General features: G+C 43.4%; 1 protein-coding gene across 1 annotated transcript; it reads left to right on the top strand.

The window, feature by feature from the left end:
* Positions 1–73: 73 nt before the first annotated feature.
* DESI1 (desumoylating isopeptidase 1) lies at positions 74–15,387 on the top strand. Its single transcript, XM_033057796.2, has 6 exons — positions 74–376; positions 8,550–8,571; positions 9,470–9,539; positions 10,180–10,289; positions 11,032–11,154; positions 12,295–15,387. The coding sequence occupies exons 1-6, from the start codon at positions 103–105 to the stop codon at positions 12,386–12,388; spliced, it is 693 nt and encodes a 230-aa protein (XP_032913687.1). The 5' UTR covers positions 74–102; the 3' UTR covers positions 12,389–15,387.
* Positions 15,388–16,725: the final 1,338 nt, after the last annotated feature.

Here is a 16,725-nt window from a genome sequence, read left to right on the forward strand (position 1 = left end):
CGTCTCCGAGCCTCAGCCAACGACAGCGGGACTTGTCCGTCTCTGCGCCCCGGCTCTAGCTCCGCCCCCTGGCACCGTCGCGCAGCGACGGGGCGGCCGCGCATGCGCTCCGCCAGCATCGCCCCTTCCTCCCCGTCTGTCATCTCACGGCTGGGGCCGCTGCGCCGGGGACCGGCACCGGGGCCGTCCTTTTCTCCCGTTCCCCTCCGACTCCCGGAGGGAAGGGCCGATCAACCTTGTCCGCAAGGGCTACGGCTGCCGCCCGGCGGCCGCGCCCGCAGCCTCATGGAGGAACCGCTGGCGCTGCACCCCGTGAAGCTCTATGTGTACGACCTGTCCAAGGGCATGGCCCGGCGCCTCAGCCCCCTGATGCTGGGTAAGAGCACGGCGGGGGCGCCGGGGCAGCGACTCCCGGGGGCTCGCGTTCCGCCACTGACCGCCGCGGCCCGGCTTTGCCGCGCCGGGAAAGGGGCCGAAGTCGCCGCCTCCTGCCCCGGGGGTTGCGATCCCCGCCCGGCATCGTTCTCCGGAGGGAGCGGCCCGCCGGGGAAGGCTCCCTGAGGGCGCGCCGGGCGGCGGCGGTGTCCGGCGGGAGCAGCACGGCTTGGGATGTGCGGGGCTGGCCCGGTGCTTGGGATTATAGCGGGGTTTGGCTGCAGGAGCCTTCACCCCGCTGTCAGGATGAGCTTTGTCAGTGCGGCAGATCCAGCTGCTCTTGGTCCAGCCTCTTCTCCCCCAGCCGCCCGTTGCCGCTGGTATTTACAAACGGCAGATTAAAAGTGTTCCTTGGCCGCCCAAGGGGGGGACAGCTCAGCTCCCGGCTGCCGTGGCGCCGCGGCAGGAAGGCTGAGCTGAAGAAAGACGCCTGCGATTTACAAGGTTACTGAGTTCGAACGGCTCCATGTTGTGGCGGGGCCGGGCTGGGCTGGTGATGTGCAGCAGTCCGCCCTCTCCTCCTGAGAGTTTTTAAGAGTCTGCCGGATGTCTCGTCGGGATTGTGTGCGTTTCCAACATAACCTGAAACTTGGGATGGAAAGGAAACAGGGTTTGCTTTAAGTTTTGGAAGCATGAATTAGGAATGCAACAAGAGTGTTCTATACCTGTTACGAGCAGATTCTGGCCCGTGTCAGACCAGCAGTCTGTGTGGGATGAGACTTCTCTACAGGCTCAGTGTCTGAACAGATGGCTCTGTGTAATCTTGTTTTACAGTTTGTTGGCATTCATTTTGCTCATCTGCCCTATGAGGAGACTCTGTGATTTCCTGCGAGTTTAAAATGAAAGTCCAGACAATTCTTAGCGTGAGGTTTCATGCAGGTCAACGATAGGCTTGCAAAGTTGAGAAGAAAATATGTGTGTGGTGCTCTGTTAGCCAGACAGCAGCAACCACTTTGGGAGATATGTGTTTCCTGCACTGGATAACCTCAAAAGTTTTTATGTGGTCAGAGTTGCTTCTGTTGTAGCCCTTAGGGAAGTAGCTTTTCACCTATCAGGTGAAATAGCCATGTTTTATCATGTGCTAAGAGTTATGATCTTGAGATTTACCTGTGTTTGAGTTGAGTAGGATTTAACCACTCTTATTTCAAAGTGTTGGTCCAAGCAAAAACTCTAATAGAGATAGCTTGCCACTATAATTATCTCCATGCCAATCTTCACATAGCTCAAGCAAAGGCTGTTTAGCTCCCCTCTTACCTATAAAGCCAGTCTTGGGATCTTGTAGCTTTCTGAATTTCTCATAAAAACACATAGTGCATGATTTCATTTTTGATGTTTTCTAATATATTCAAACAACAACTTGAAAACTTTGTGCTTGTGATGCAGTTTGGTGGTAAATTTCTGGGAGTCTGAGCAGTGAGAAGGAAAGCTTAAAAGCCTGAACACTTCTGGGTCATAGGGGAAGTGCTACTTGCTAGTACTGCCTGGTAACTGAGTTCAGATGTGTTCATGGAATGTGGCCAACTAGGCCCGCGTGGTCACAGTGACAATGCAGACTGCAGAACATTTGAGATTGTGTGGATCCAGTGACATGATTGTCTGTAAAACAAGTCCTTCTTTCTTCCTTCTTTCCTTCCTTCACGTTGTCTCTTCTGTGCATTCACAGTCAGCTCTGTTCCAGATGATTTCTTAAAGGATTTATACTTGGCATCTTTACTTAGAGTATTCTTTTCATCAATGCCAAGTTTGAAACAATGCTTTTGCTTTGAGTGATAATTCTGTAATATTGCCTAAATTGAAATACATTGGTTTAGAAAGAAAAAAAATAAATACGGTAATTGACTGTGCTAAAATCAATTTCTGTCAGGCTTGAAACAGCAGCCCAGTCCCCTTGCCAGAGGGGGATGAATCCTGCCTTATGAGACTGACTGCTGCCAGAGCATCACTGCACTGTGTCTTCTGTTGTGCTGTTAGGGTCCAGAGGTATTGTGAGCTGTCAGCACAGCCTTCAGGGATCAGCTCTCACTGCTAAATGTTATACTGACTTTTTCAGTATCAGTTCTCTCTGTTGTTATTTAACGGTGAATCTGGAAGGGAGAGACATTTAGCACAGTTCATAGGAGGCTTTAGAGTGACTTAGTCCTGTCCCTTGGGCAGTCTTTGTTTTTTCTACCCAGCCTGCTTTTATTCTTCTTACTTTTCTGTAAGCTTCCTGCAATTTAGTGAATATTTCTGTTCTGAAGTATACATGACCAAAAATTGTAGTTCAATTGCCTTTGGTATCAGAAGCAGCACATTTAATTTTTATATTGCATCTTCTCAATAGCTACTGTTGGTCCTCTTTCCCCCACTCTCAGTCTGTAACTACATTTGTTTGTTCAACTACGTGGTATGTTGACCTGAATGCAGTAAGATTTCTGTTGCCAAGACAGAAAACATAATCCACCTGATTCTGTGGAGGGTAAAGAGGAAAAAAAAATAGTTCAGCTTGCAGTGCTGATTTTGAAATAGATGTCCAAAGGCAGAGAAGTCTTCAAGGAAAATTAAAATCCTGTTGCATCATAGGCTTAAAGTTCTCCTGTCCTGTAACTTACTGCTTTTGTGACTCACAGAGTGAGCTGGGAGCTTGGTTAACCACAGCAGCTCTGGCTCAGTGTAATATAAATTAACATTGAGTGGACTGGGAGTATGTTTTGGTTGAAATTTTTAAGTGGTGCATTCAACTGTGGGGACTTAACAACCCAGAGGGAATTGGAGCGAAAGGTAACTGCTGAAAGGAGGTGCCTTCTTCTTGGTTCCATTTTCCCAGACCAGCACATTTCCCTGCTTCTCCTCCATCTGTTCTGAACAGTTTTGAATTGTTTCAGAATGACACTATCAGCTTTGCTCCCAGCATTTGCTGGGGATTTCATGAAAATCACGTGTGTTACCCTCCCCCAATATAGCCTGCTTCTGGGTCTGTCTAGGCACCTCAAGGAGAAGGGAATTGAAGCAGCCTCCTCCCTCTCCTCTCCCTTAGGTTTTTTTTATTTTGCTTTGGTTGAGCACCCTGGATAGCACATAGAAGAAAGTGCTTGCCTAATTAGAGTAATTTTCAATTCAAAAAAGGCAGGAATCTTCATGGATTGTCCTAGGGAAATTACAATATGCAATATGCAAATAACAATGCACTGCTAGATATACTCATGCTGGTTGGCTGAATTGTATTACTTTGATTCCACAGGAGACCAGTTCACTACTTTTATTTTTTAGAGTATTTTATGGTCTTCTAGGGCTTGCATATCCATTACAAAGCACAGATATATCGTTAAAGATACTGAGCTTCCTATTATTTCTTAATAGCTCAACAGCAGGCATAGATCTTGCACTGAGGGTTGGATGGCCTAAACTCCAAATGGGGTAAACTAAGTGCCCATCTGCACAGACAGTTCCTTCCCTCATGTCTCAGAAGTCTTCTGCCCTTCAGCATAATAATTTGCATTAATATACAAATGCCACTTTCATTTGATGTTTAAAATGCGCAGGAATAATCAACATAGTTTGGCCCTCGAGATTAATAAATTACTGCGATGATAAAAAAGAGTGGTGAGCATCTAATCTCCCTTGTGCTTGGCCTTCCAGACAAATCTAAGCATGGAATAATCCCGTTTGATTGTATTCTAAAATTATATGGGCTTGCTTGTTCTTTCAAAATACCCCTGTATCCAAACAATTACAGTCTCCTGAACTGATTTTACAAGAAACTAATCTAACTACTGCATTTTCCATGTTCCTGTGACTAAGCTGAGGGTCCTGGAATTGTTTATGTTCTATTTTTCTCGTAGGTTTCTGGCTCATGTAAACAGCACTAAAGTATTTGAGATATGAATGTTATTTAAAAAAAACATAAAACAGTAAATATAAAAACTTGTTTACTTGCTAGATGATACTCTGCCTTATTGAAACAAATTGAATCTTTGAGATGCTTAAGCACACAGATTTATGCTGAACTGGCATCTCCCTCCAGGTTCTAGTGAGTATTTTCAGGAAAGAGCCACCGAAGCACATCAACAAGGGAAAAGTACAAAAGTAAATAAACAAAACCATCCCCAGACAAGAACAGGCAAAAAAATGCTCAAAAGTCATAGTGATCACATTTCCAAAGACTGACAGGTCCCCCTAAACTCTCACAAATATAACACAATAGCTTTTCACGTGACAAAAGCAAGGTATCTTGACTTGCATTGGCTTGGAACGGATGCAGATCAAACTCAGCTTGATACCCTCCAGATACAGTAAGCTCCCAAAAGTGCATCATCCCATCAGGGCATTATGAGCATTATAAGCACGTGCATCCTTTGGATTAGCTTTACTGTAGGTATTGAGTGAAGGATAATGCCTGCAATTTAATGCTGCAAAGACTTTTGCAGCTCTGATGGAAATTACTGGAGAATCTCTGTGTAGTAATAGACAGCCTCAGGTTATGAGTAAATGGCTTGGTTTTGGTGGCAGCACACAGTTCCACCCACATTGCAGTGACCACAGGAGTTTGGAGTGTTGTGGCAAGTAGTGTAAGAACAGGAAACATTATGATATCTGCCAGTATCCTGGATAGTGTTTGCAGTTCCTTCTTACAGTCCACTCAGTTGATTATGGAATGTGAGCCCTATTGCACTGCAGGATTATTTGGGGAGGTTCGTGGCAAGCTTGAGCTTCTGGTTTTTAAGCTGGACAGTGCTGCCAGAAGGAGTTTTATTGGAAAGTGTTGCTGCAAGGCCTGGATACAACTTTTGTCTTAGCACTCCCAGCAATGCTGTAGCCTTGCTTGGTCATGCTCTTGGGGCTGTTGTGTGTATCAACACACAGAGGCTCTGGGCAAAATATTTTGTGTATAGTGGGCAATGTCAAGCAGAAGGCAAAACATAACTCCTTAGTGCAGGCTGGCCCAAGTGCTCTACCTGAGCTTGTCAGGGTGGCACTGGTGGTGAGCTGTCACGTGTTCTATGCAGTGTCTAAGTCTGGGAGAAAGGGCAAGAAGAGTCATAGAGGAGGATCCCCATCAGAGGCAAAACTTCAGGAGGAAGATGATTTTGTCTGTGAAGGTCTGTATATAAACTCTTACATGACAGACAAACAACACTGAGATTCTTGCTGAGAAGCAGGAAAGGGAGCTGCCTAAGTTCCTCAGACACTGGTGGCCATTGATTTTTTCGTCTGTGGCTCAGTTTGAGTTGAAATGACAACAGCCAGCTGTGAAGCCCGGGGTACTGCAGCAGCTTACCAAAAGTTCTCAGCCTTGGATATCTCTGGGTGATGCATACGTGGCCAATATGGCAGGTTTCTTAGCATGGGATTCACCCAGTGCTGTCACTGAAGACATATGCCCTGCCTCTGACCAAACACAGTTTATCAGTGGAAGAAAGGGATTATATTTTGTCTGCAGCAGGCTGGAGATCTACCACAGATGCCTTATTGTCAGTAGTGCTGCAGATCTGGTGTGTGTTTTCCACAATACCATCCTGGTTAATGACTTCTAGGAGCCAAGGAAAAATAATGGGTCTGCAGCTTCATTAAGATTTTCAAATCAGTGTTGGCACAAACTGACTGAGCTGAGCAGCCACAGACAGACCTGCCTTGTGAAGACAGGCAGCTTCACTTTGCCAAAAGCCGTTCTGTTATTGCCCTGGCAGTTGCTGCCTTTGGACTGCTACAGACTTCATGTGTAGCAGTAAAGATTGGACTGCAGTCCAAAGCAAAGTCCAATTCCCGAATTCTGGGTAGGTTTTGTACATACAATCAGACAATTACTTTGATGAAAAGGGACCTCTAGAAGAAGTCCTGCTAAAGGCAGAGCCAACAAGAGCAAGTTCTTCAGGGCCCTGGACAGCAGAGTTCTAAGTATCTTCAGGGATTGAAATCTCATACACTTTCTGGACTCCTGCTCCAGTGTTTGACCACCTTCATGACAAATGTTTTCCCTGCTTCCTACTGAATTGTGAATTTCCCATTTTCCACCTAGCACCTGTTGCCTTTCACTGTGTATCTGAATAGAGCAAGGGTCCCCTTTGATCCATACCTGTTGAGTACTTGTAGACAGGAATACAGATGCTTTCTCTTCTTGAGGATGAACATACCAGTTTTCTCAGGTCTTCTTCAGTACAGTAAGTGCTCCAGCCTGGTATGTCAGTGTCTTTTGTACTGTGGGGATCCAAAAGTGGGCACAGCACTCCAGATGTGTCAAACTGGAGGACGGAGTCACCTCCCTTGAGCTGTGGGCTGCAACCTTGCTAGAGCAGCTCATTGTGCAGCCTTTGCTGCAATGATCTTTTCAGGTAGGTGGTGTAATTGGATGAGCAGGTCCTGGCAGCATATTTGACATTGTCAATATCTACTGTAGCTCTTTCACCTGCATACAGAATCTAGGTACAAAGTGGCAACTCTCTGAAAAGTCTTTTGTTATTATTTTCTGCAGGTGTGTGTGAAAGTAAATACTAAAATGTTCTTTCAAATTAGCATGCAAAGAACAGGCACAATTCTAATATGTGCTACCTTTGAAATGGTTTGTTTCTCTGATCTGAAGGATAAAGTTCAAGTTTCTAGTGTAAAAGTTATTTATCATGAGCAAATGTGTAATAATTTGTTAATAGATACACAGAACACTAACTGGGCAAAGCCAAAGGGTAGAGCCAACCAGAGGCCTGTGCTACCTGTGGTGCTGAGCCTGCAGGGCCAGTGGGTGCTGGCAGCTCCAGAGTGCCAAGTGAAACCTCTCGTGGAGAACATGTGGAACAAGGGCCAAAGGATCACAAAGCACAACAGTGGGACATGCTGAAGGGCCAGCAGGTGCTTCTGAGATACTGCAACACACTGTTCTGCTTCTGTCATTATTGCCACTCTCTTTTGGCCTTCATCCTACTCCAAGCCTTCATTTCTGTGCGATGGGTTGACAGGGAATGTGTTTGCTGCCTGGCTGGGATCCATGGGAGTGACAGATCAGTCCACCTGCTTCAAAACTATGTGTGCTCACCTCAGCTGATGTCTCTGTTGTCACAACAGCCTTTTCCCTGCCTCTACTCTTCCATGACCCTCATCTGAAGCAGGTACCTATTTTGCTTCAGACTTGAGTGGAAAAAAAAGTGTTAGTGATTGCTTTTTCTTGTGGCAGAGGATTACTCAGTCTAGTGCTTGGGTTCAAGAGAATACCAAATGTTGGTACACATGCAGTTTTTCTGTTCTAATTCTGCTTTTAGAGGTTATGCACCTTGTCCAGGAAATAAAGTTACAGCACATCTCCCACAGCGTGCACTGGCTCCCTACAAGCTCCCAAAAGGACGGTACCAGGGACCAAGCCTTTCAGTTACAATAGATAAAATAATTGAGCCTAGAGCAGTTAAAGCTCTGGGTGACCTTTCAGAAAGAGGTTTAATCTTGAGATCCTACTGTGAACAACAGAGAGGTTTAGGTCTCCTGCTCATTGGGAACTGGAAACACATTTAAAAGAGACCTTTTCTCTGAGACACAATTATATTATCAGTGTAGTGGTGTCTGACAAGCAAGTCTTTGCTGCTGTGTTCTGAAAAAAACCCATAGCTTTATAAATTGTATAAATTTCAGTGTTGTACTTTTCTACCTCAGTTCCCACTTAAACTAAATTTTAAGGGCAGGGGGAGGGAAGGAAAAGGAAGAAATCATGGAATACATACCACCACTGGTCATATGTTTAAGTCAGACCTCTCATCAGTTACTGGAGAAGAGAACTGAATACACTGTGCTGGCCAGCTGCCTGCAGTTATGAATTCTGTCAAATTCAACTCTTCTGCTCCTGTTTGAAGACTCTAATTTTAGGAAAATGTTTTCTTTGTTGGTCTGTAGAAAAACACCTAAGGAAGGTAAGCACTGGCAGGATAGGATGGATGGCATTGCTACCTCTGCCTACCAGGAGGAAAGAAGTACAACGGTAGTGTGGATTGAGTAGTTAATTTGAAAGATATTCTGGATTTTTTAGAAGCAACTCTGGATTAAATCTTTGATGTTGCTGTCATGGTGAAATAATAAACATGGCTCCTAAGTGATTGACAGAAAGTAGGCTGAAATCTGGAAAATACATTACTAATAACTCTTCTTTTCTCTGCATACAGGGAAACAGCTGGATGGCATCTGGTAAGTGATTAGATTTAAATTGCATAATGTGTGTAAAACACTGGTGTAGGAAGTATTTTCAATATGCAGTTATATATGCTTCAGATCTTAAGAAAATTTTGTTGTGGAAGAGAGACCAAGGCACTTTTTGTTCCTGAATACAGATTGGCAGTAAGATGATGTGCAGTCAGGTGCTAGTTAAATCACTGTTCAAAGCTCAGTGGACTCCATGGAAAAAGGTGTTAGTAGAAGTTGTTGTGTTTTTGTGCACCTGTGTACTTTCTCAAGGGTAAGATAGTGTCCTTGTCCCAGCACTTTGTCTTACAATTCCAGGCAGGACTAAACATGAGAGTAAAAGAGTAGGTGGGAAGGTATTACAGGATCAGGTCTTTTGTCATATAAGAGCAGTATCTATATTCAGTCACAAAAAAAAACCCCTCTAATTTCCTATAATTCGTACCAAGAATTTTGATAACACATGAAGAGGGCTTGTTCATGGTTTTGTTAGGGGCAAGAAAACCCCTAAACCCTTGTCCATCCATTTTCCTCTCTACTGATCCATCTCCAGTGGTTGTCTGACCAGCTTCTCAGCCAATGAGAAGTCTCTGTCAGTGTCGTAGCAGGGCTAGTTCTGTCTCTGAGGGCTGACCTCGCTCTCAGCCCGTTAGCTGAGGTGGCTCATGCCTGGGCTCTTAGCTAAACCTGTTCTTTCCTAACTGCTTGCAGAATTGCAGTAGGCTTAATAATCATTGCTTCCATATGCATTCATGCCCCAGCAGATCCTGCTCCCACTCACAGAAACACATTGACCTTTTCTTTCAATTATTCCCTTTGTTATGTCCTTGAGCTCATAAATTTATCAGTGATTTATGTACTTTTTTCCTGTATTTCAATTTTTTTTTTTTGTTCTCTGTGGCAGGCACACCTCCATAATAGTCCATAAGGATGAATTCTTCTATGGCAGCGGAGGAATCTCCAGCTGTGCACCTGTAAGTTAAATTTAATTTTCTCATAATTTTTTATAGTGTTACCTGATCAGAATTGCTTGTTTTACTGTCTTTTAGAAAAGCAGCAAAAGACTTCTAAATTGAGACAGATGCTGAAGCCAGCTGCTTGTCATGGTTTCCCAGGGAAAACCATGGGAAAGGGAGCATGGACAGTGGGTTTAAGCCCAACTCAATTCACATTGAGGGTTGCTTCTTCTGGTAGAGTCTGTCTATCCAGAACACCTTTTGCAGCTGCTTTGCCAGAGTGACACTATGTCCAATTCTGTATCATTAAGTATTACATGCAGACTTTTTAAGAGTGAAAAAAGTCCCAAATTATGATGTTTTCTGTTCTGTTCATAAAGAGGTAAAATGGATGCGCCGTGCTTCTAAAGCAGAATTTTGCCACAGCTTAGAGCTTTCAGCCAAAGAGGCATTTTTTCCAGCTGAAATGGAAGTTGCATATTTCTTCTCATTCTCTTGAGTGCAGAACAAGGGAGACCAGCAGGGCTTTTTGCTTGACAAACATACCAGAAGTTCCTTCTTTTTTCCTGGACAAGCCATGATAGCTTTATTCAGTAGAGTCCTCCTACAGAATTCACCTGATCATTTGACATTATCTTCTGGCTGTTCATTTTTACAGGGAGGGACACTTCTTGGCCCTCCAGACACAGTTGTTGATCTGGGGAACACTGAAGTCACTGAAGAAATTTTTCTGGAATACCTTTCCTCTTTGGGGGAATCTATGTTCCGGTAAGTAATAACAGCTTGTACTGGAAAACCTGTATACCAGAAAGGTGCAGAATGGTGGAAGGTGTTATGAAACCAACGCAGCACACAGAGCTGCTGTCTACTTTCTCATTTGATACTCTTCAAATACGGACTGCATTGATGCATCAATACACACAAGGAGCTACCTTCTAGGCTGGGAAAACATTCTTCTGGGAAGTCTTTCACAATGTGTTTTGTAAAATCGTATAGTGCCTGAAATGCTTTTGGGAGAATCACCAGGGAAAATGAAATCTCTCAGTAAATAGCAGTTTGTCCTGTGAGTCATAGTAGTCACTGTAGTAAAGCTGCCAATTTTCACAGGAGTAGAAGCAAGGTCTTGACTGTTAAAGAGTCTACTCTGCTTCTCACAAGAAGAGGAAACCACAGCATGTAGTGTTCTGGCTGTCTTTCAGAGTCAATAATTCCTGTGACTTCTTGTTACTGCTACTGTGGTTTTAATTGAAGAAACCTCACCTATTCTCCCAAAAATGGTTGTATTAAAGTCAAAGGTGCAGAGAGATGTAATTTTCCATCCTGATTCAATTGAATTTGAGGGTGAATTGATGTCTGTATTTTACCTATTTGCCTTAGAATTCTTTAGGGGAGGGGGAGGATGTGCTAATGTAAGGAGATGTTCTTCATTAAGGGTGTAAGTTCTTCTGCTTGTAAGATTTATTGCTGAATCTGTGGGGTTTTTTGTTTCAATTTCTTTTCTGTGGCACAGAGGAGAGTCTTATAACCTCTTTGAACATAACTGCAACACCTTCAGTAATGAAGTGGCACAGTTTCTGACAGGAAAAAAAATCCCTTCCTACATCACTGACCTTCCATCTGAAGTTCTTGCCACGTGAGTATGGATGCCCCTCCTCTCTGTGGCTGCTTTGTTCCAATGCTTAAACATTTGACAGAGCCAGCAGTACCAGTTTCTGATGGATCTGTCTGAGAACCAGCATAAGATTAAGGAGAGGATGCAATTTTCTTTACATCAACACTTGCAACACTGTATGACAAGTGCTAACTGGCACTGGTGTTCCAAAGCAGACAAGAGAAGGTTGTTCTTCTGCCTTTAACTTAAGCTAGCTATTTTGTGATGGTCTCTTATATGTGACCAGACAAGCTTGGAAAGTTTCAGAAAACAGTGCAAGGGGCTTTTTCCCTCTTAGACAACCAGTATCTGTTAAAAGTCATTTCTCTAAAGCACCATAATTGCACTGGAGGTGTCAATTTGCTTGTGGAGAGGCAGGGCAGATACATTTTTTAAATTAATGCTGCAGTTTTAAAGCTAGGATTGAATGAAAAAAGAGGATATTAAAAAAATGGAAATGAAGAATTCCTGCCTGGTAACTCAGATGGTTTTGGGGTTTTTTAACTCTCAGCTAGTGAGGATCCCAGTAGGATGCTGTGAACTCCATCATTTAGGTCTTACTTCTCGTAACAGTGGTATAGCACATTATTTGTGAGACATGTATCTTCTACCCTGGACTCTTAGCACTTCAGACCTCTCAAAATCAGATAAAGTCTGTAACAGAGTGAGTCTTACTGAAAGCCAAACCAGGTGCTACAGATTGCAACAGAAATTATTCTGGGAGTGTTGAACCGTTGTCTTTTAAGTTAGAGGCTATTCTTTGGCAGGACTCAGTATTGATGTACTTAATGGAACACTGCAGTTGCATAACAGAGATTTTGTTTGCACACTTAAATAGAATGAATTACTGAGAGCTGGTTTCAGACAGTATTACATTAGCAGTGTAGGCATGTTAGGACTCAGAACTGCCTTACATAAAATCATGTTTAAGTTTCTTAGTTATTGAACAGTAAACTAGTAAGTTAAATTACTTTGCTTTAGTTTGTAGTGGAAGTCTTTTCTTCAAATTTGCTTCTAGAATGCTGGTTTGATTTCAGTCTAGGAAGTGAGTGCACTTCAGTGGTAAATGGGAGTTGTTGACCAAGTAAACTGTTTGAGATGTTTATTTCTTTACCTTCTCAGACCTTTTGGACAAGCTTTAAGGCCCCTCCTGGACTCCATCCAGATCCAGCCACCTGGAGGAAATACCTTCAGCAGACATAATGGACAGAGCTAACAGGAGTGACCTAGTGTGCCCAGCCTCACCAGGCCTCTTCCTTTTTAAACACAAATCTACCAGATTTCTATTTTATAATTTCTCATGAGGATTAACTCTAAAGAAGTTACAAGACGAGTTTTAAAATTTCCTGGGGAGAGAATTTATCAGGGTGCATGTAAGACAATGCTACCAAAAATATTGCCATAATTTCTAATAGTATTATACTAATTTATAAAGGCTGTCTTGTCCAAGTAAGCTGACACTTTCTACGTAACTCCTATGCTGGTAAGTGGAAATTCATTCCATGAGCATTCAACGCCCATTACACAACTTGAAGTGAATAAGGGGATGTCCTGGCCATTCCTTGCAGACTTGCATCTTGTCTTTGTCTTGTCACTGCCTCTATTATGGGGCATTTGCTGAAGTCTAGCAAAAAAAAAGAAGAGCAAGTATTGGTAGCCTAGGAAGTGAAGGTGTCCCAGGATTAGTCTGCTTATTTCACTGACATTTCCTCAGGGGAAGAGCTGAACTCATCTGATTAGAATATTTGCAGTGGCACAGGTGCATGGGAAAGGTGATGAAGCTGAACCATATGTCAGTGTCACACAGAGAAGCTGAAATGCAGTGGGACTTGCTGTGGTGGGAGGGAACCTGGAGCTGAAGGTTACCAAGAGCCTCGTAATGTAATCCAAGAGTTATGGGAAAGAACCAGCTGAAAGAACAGAATCTCATGAGTAGAAGTGGTAGAGACAAATTTCAGGTGAAAGTAAATGAAGTGAAATGTTTCCTTTTCTCACACATAAGCTTATCAGCAGATAGACAGAACCTTGTTAGTGCTAAGAGCTGTGTTTTCTTGGGTTTTTCCCCCGCCCCTTACAAAGCCAGAGTTATGGTACAGTAAGGCAGGAGTAGCATGGCAACTGCATGACAATACCAGTTGGATCAATTCTGCCTTCAATATCCAATTGCAGACACAGTAGGAATTCCAACTTTCATTAATAGTGCTGCCCTTTCCAAAGCAGTCAAACACATCAGGGCTCTCCTTAAGAGAAGTAAGATCTAGGTCTCCCCAAATGTAAGAAAACGAGGAAGAGTAAAATTAAGCTTTTCTGTGGAACAACTGAGTTTCTTGGGGTACATACAGAAACAGTCCTGTCCTTAGATTAACTTTTGATTATATCAATACTGCATCTGCTAGTTTAAGATTTTTAGAGCTTTGCAATTACTTGCAGTGGGAAAGAACAGGGGAATGAAAAAATAGGCACAATGTTTTCTTTTCATGCATGTATATACACTACTTTCTTGAACAATTTTGTAGCAGTTACATTTAGGAAAGAATATAAGAAAGACATCAGACAAACCCCAGAACACTGCTGATGCTCAGTAAATGGGGATTGCACATCCCAGATGCTGCCAGAAAGGCATCTATGCAAATGTACAGCCCTTTGTCCAGTGCTTTCTTATGAAAAGTATTGCTGCAAGTTCAGTCCTGCATCTCAAACTTCCTGCACTGGAAACTTCTTACATACCTAAAGGAGATGTCTTGTCTTTACTGGGTTCTTTCTCCCAGAATAATGCAGATTGATAAATGTATCACATTGTTTCTCTGTGTGGACTATAACAGTTTGTATTTTTGAGGGGCTGGAATAGATGAAAACTACAATTGTGTCACTGTCAAGTACTCTGTTGTCCTGCACCTGGTGAAGCCTGTGCACAGATGGGAATAGGATATTATCAGGCCATTCTGCTGTTTCATGTTTACCTGCTCTCAGTGCACAGCAGTGGCCCCTGCAGCCCAGATGCTTCTTTTCCATGTCATTCTCAACTTGTGCCATCAACTTCTCCTTAAGCATTTAATTTGATGGACTAGACTCAGAGATAACTGTAGCAGTTACTACAGATGGCTTTATGCAAAAGCTTTCAATCTTTCCTCCCCCAAACGTTCTGTTTGCAGAAAACATTCTATGAAAGTCAGTTATGGATGCCTTTTGATGGTCCTGGAGGAAAGATTGGTATCTGGTTTTGCTAAGCCATAGCTTAGTCTTCCTGTCTAGTATATGTATTATGTCTTTTCCCATACATGTCTGTGAAGAGTAACCAGCCTTTCATCTTACTACACACATGACTGTGCCACAAAATGCTGTAGATCATGTCAGAGATCTCAGAACTTCCTCATCTGAGCAGGTGCACTCGAGCTGACACAGTGCAGCCCAATATCCTGGTGTGCTCCTTTGGTACCTGCAAGCAGCACAGCTGTGCTTGCTTGCCTTTCAGCAAACTGTCACTTCAGGCATAGCTGCCTGTGATGGAAGCACTGGTGCCATGGTTTCTGCCCCACACACACCATGAGGATATGCCCTGTATGTCCACCACTTTGGGTGTCCTGAGCCTAGTTTCTGCTTGCTGCCTACTTCAGGACTTTTTGCATATTCTCAGGGCAGGAAAGAAAAGAAAGACATTCACCCCGTGCATTTTGCAATCTGCCTTTTACCCTCCTGAGCAGCCCCTTTGCAGAGATAATGCTCCTACTTTAAGGTCACTGGATAAAATTTCACTCACCCATATATTGTTTGCAATAGTCAAAGAGCTCCTGGGCTCTGGACCTACTCTTGTGTTTTGTGGCAAAATAACTGTAAGGGGGAGTCCTCTTTGCTTGGTCTTACTGGGTAATGAGACCCCTGTAGGACTTTTAGGAAACCTCTTTTCTCCAAAGATGGTTAAGTGTAAATTGCAGGACTGTGCCCTCAATGTTCCACCCAGCTGAAAACATATTAGACTGAGAAGTGTATGTAAATGTATATAGGTGATGAACTTCAGCCAGCTGATGGACAAAGGGGCAGGGATACTGAACTCCTGAAAGGGAACAGAACCCTTCTGCCCACACTTACTAATCTGTCTTGTATTGCTGAGGTTCCCCAGTGCCATTTTAAAAATGTTAATAATGTCTTTAGGCAGAAAGTGATGTTTTGATTTACTTGTGGGTTTTTTTCTATTACAATAAAAAGAAATACAACACATTTTTCTGATTGATTGCATGTGCCCACACAGCTGCCCAGCCGTCATTATTATCTTCGCTCTGGTCCTACCTGGAAAGTGAAGCATGAGAAATTGTCCAAGCAGTTTGTGCCAGGTGCTGCTGCTGGAAGTAGTGGTGGCAACTGCCCTTTGCTCTAACTGGCCAAAGGCAATATTTTCATTTAAGTTTAGGAATTTTTTTGTTCTGTAAGTACCATGGTATTTAAAACCATATCCCTGAGGCTTGACACAGCTTGGATGAGGTGAATGAAGATGTTCTGACAGCATAGCTTTTGTTCAGCCCTTGGTCATCTAAGTCTGCAAGTATGAAATGTCCAATGACTGCTGTTGAAGAAGAGGCCCAACAGAATGTTTTGGAAAAAAAAGTATTTTCCTGATTGCCTTGATGCTACTTTCAAAAGGGAAAAGAAAGGAAAAAAGCAGTAGAGTAAAAAGTAGTCTTCATGGCTGGGTTCCTCTGGAGCTTCCTCTGGGATATTGGGGAGGTTTATGTGGCACTCCCTAAAACATTTGGCTCTGGGAAAGAAATTCATTCTGCTTGGTTCAGCTTTCTGCATGCTTATTGATGGCATCCAAATGATAAACCACACAGTTTGCTGTTTGTGTAACAGTCTGTATCAGTGCAGTACAGACAAGGTCTTGTAACAGAAGGAGATTGTAACAGAGATGTGCTATTGTGATTATTTTGGCCGTGTTCTTCAGATGTGGTGCTGGTTTGCTACCAAGTACTAGTACTGGCCTCACATAAAATACCTGGAAACAGGTATTTTAATTTTTTTTAATATATTTGTTACATTAAATTTTAAAACTAAAATGAAAACCTTGACCTTAATGGCAGCTCTAGACAGAGTCTAAGCCAGAGCTTACAGCCGCTTGCCTTCTAAACTTCAAACAAAATTTCCTGGCCTTTCCTGCCTATAATCAAGCGGATATCAACCGGAGGAGCCACGGTGGTCCTGTTCTCAGAGCTAAGCTGGCTTAGGAAGCAGGCACAGATGTGGACAGCTTGCACTTCAGCACAACCCAGGTTTATTGCTCCCAGGGAAACCAAGTTGTTGCAGTTCCTCACCAGCTGATACCAAATGGCTCCAAGGTGCCTCCTGTGAAGAGACTCCCTAAAGCCGCATGCCAAGCTGAGGAAGCACGGTAGGTAGTTCAGGTTTCAGGAGTTCTCCTGGGTAGCATAAACCCAGTGGTACTGCAGGAATGTGAAAATGTGAACACTGTCCCGTATTTTAGCAAACCTCCCAATTCGGGAAAGTGTCCCAAGGTGGCACTGCTGCCTTGCAGCACAGGGATGCACCTGAGCCTCAGGAGAG

The sequence above is a fragment of the Catharus ustulatus genome, chromosome 4, assembly GCF_009819885.2.
Source record: "Catharus ustulatus isolate bCatUst1 chromosome 4, bCatUst1.pri.v2, whole genome shotgun sequence".
Lineage (NCBI taxonomy): Eukaryota > Metazoa > Chordata > Aves > Passeriformes > Turdidae > Catharus > Catharus ustulatus.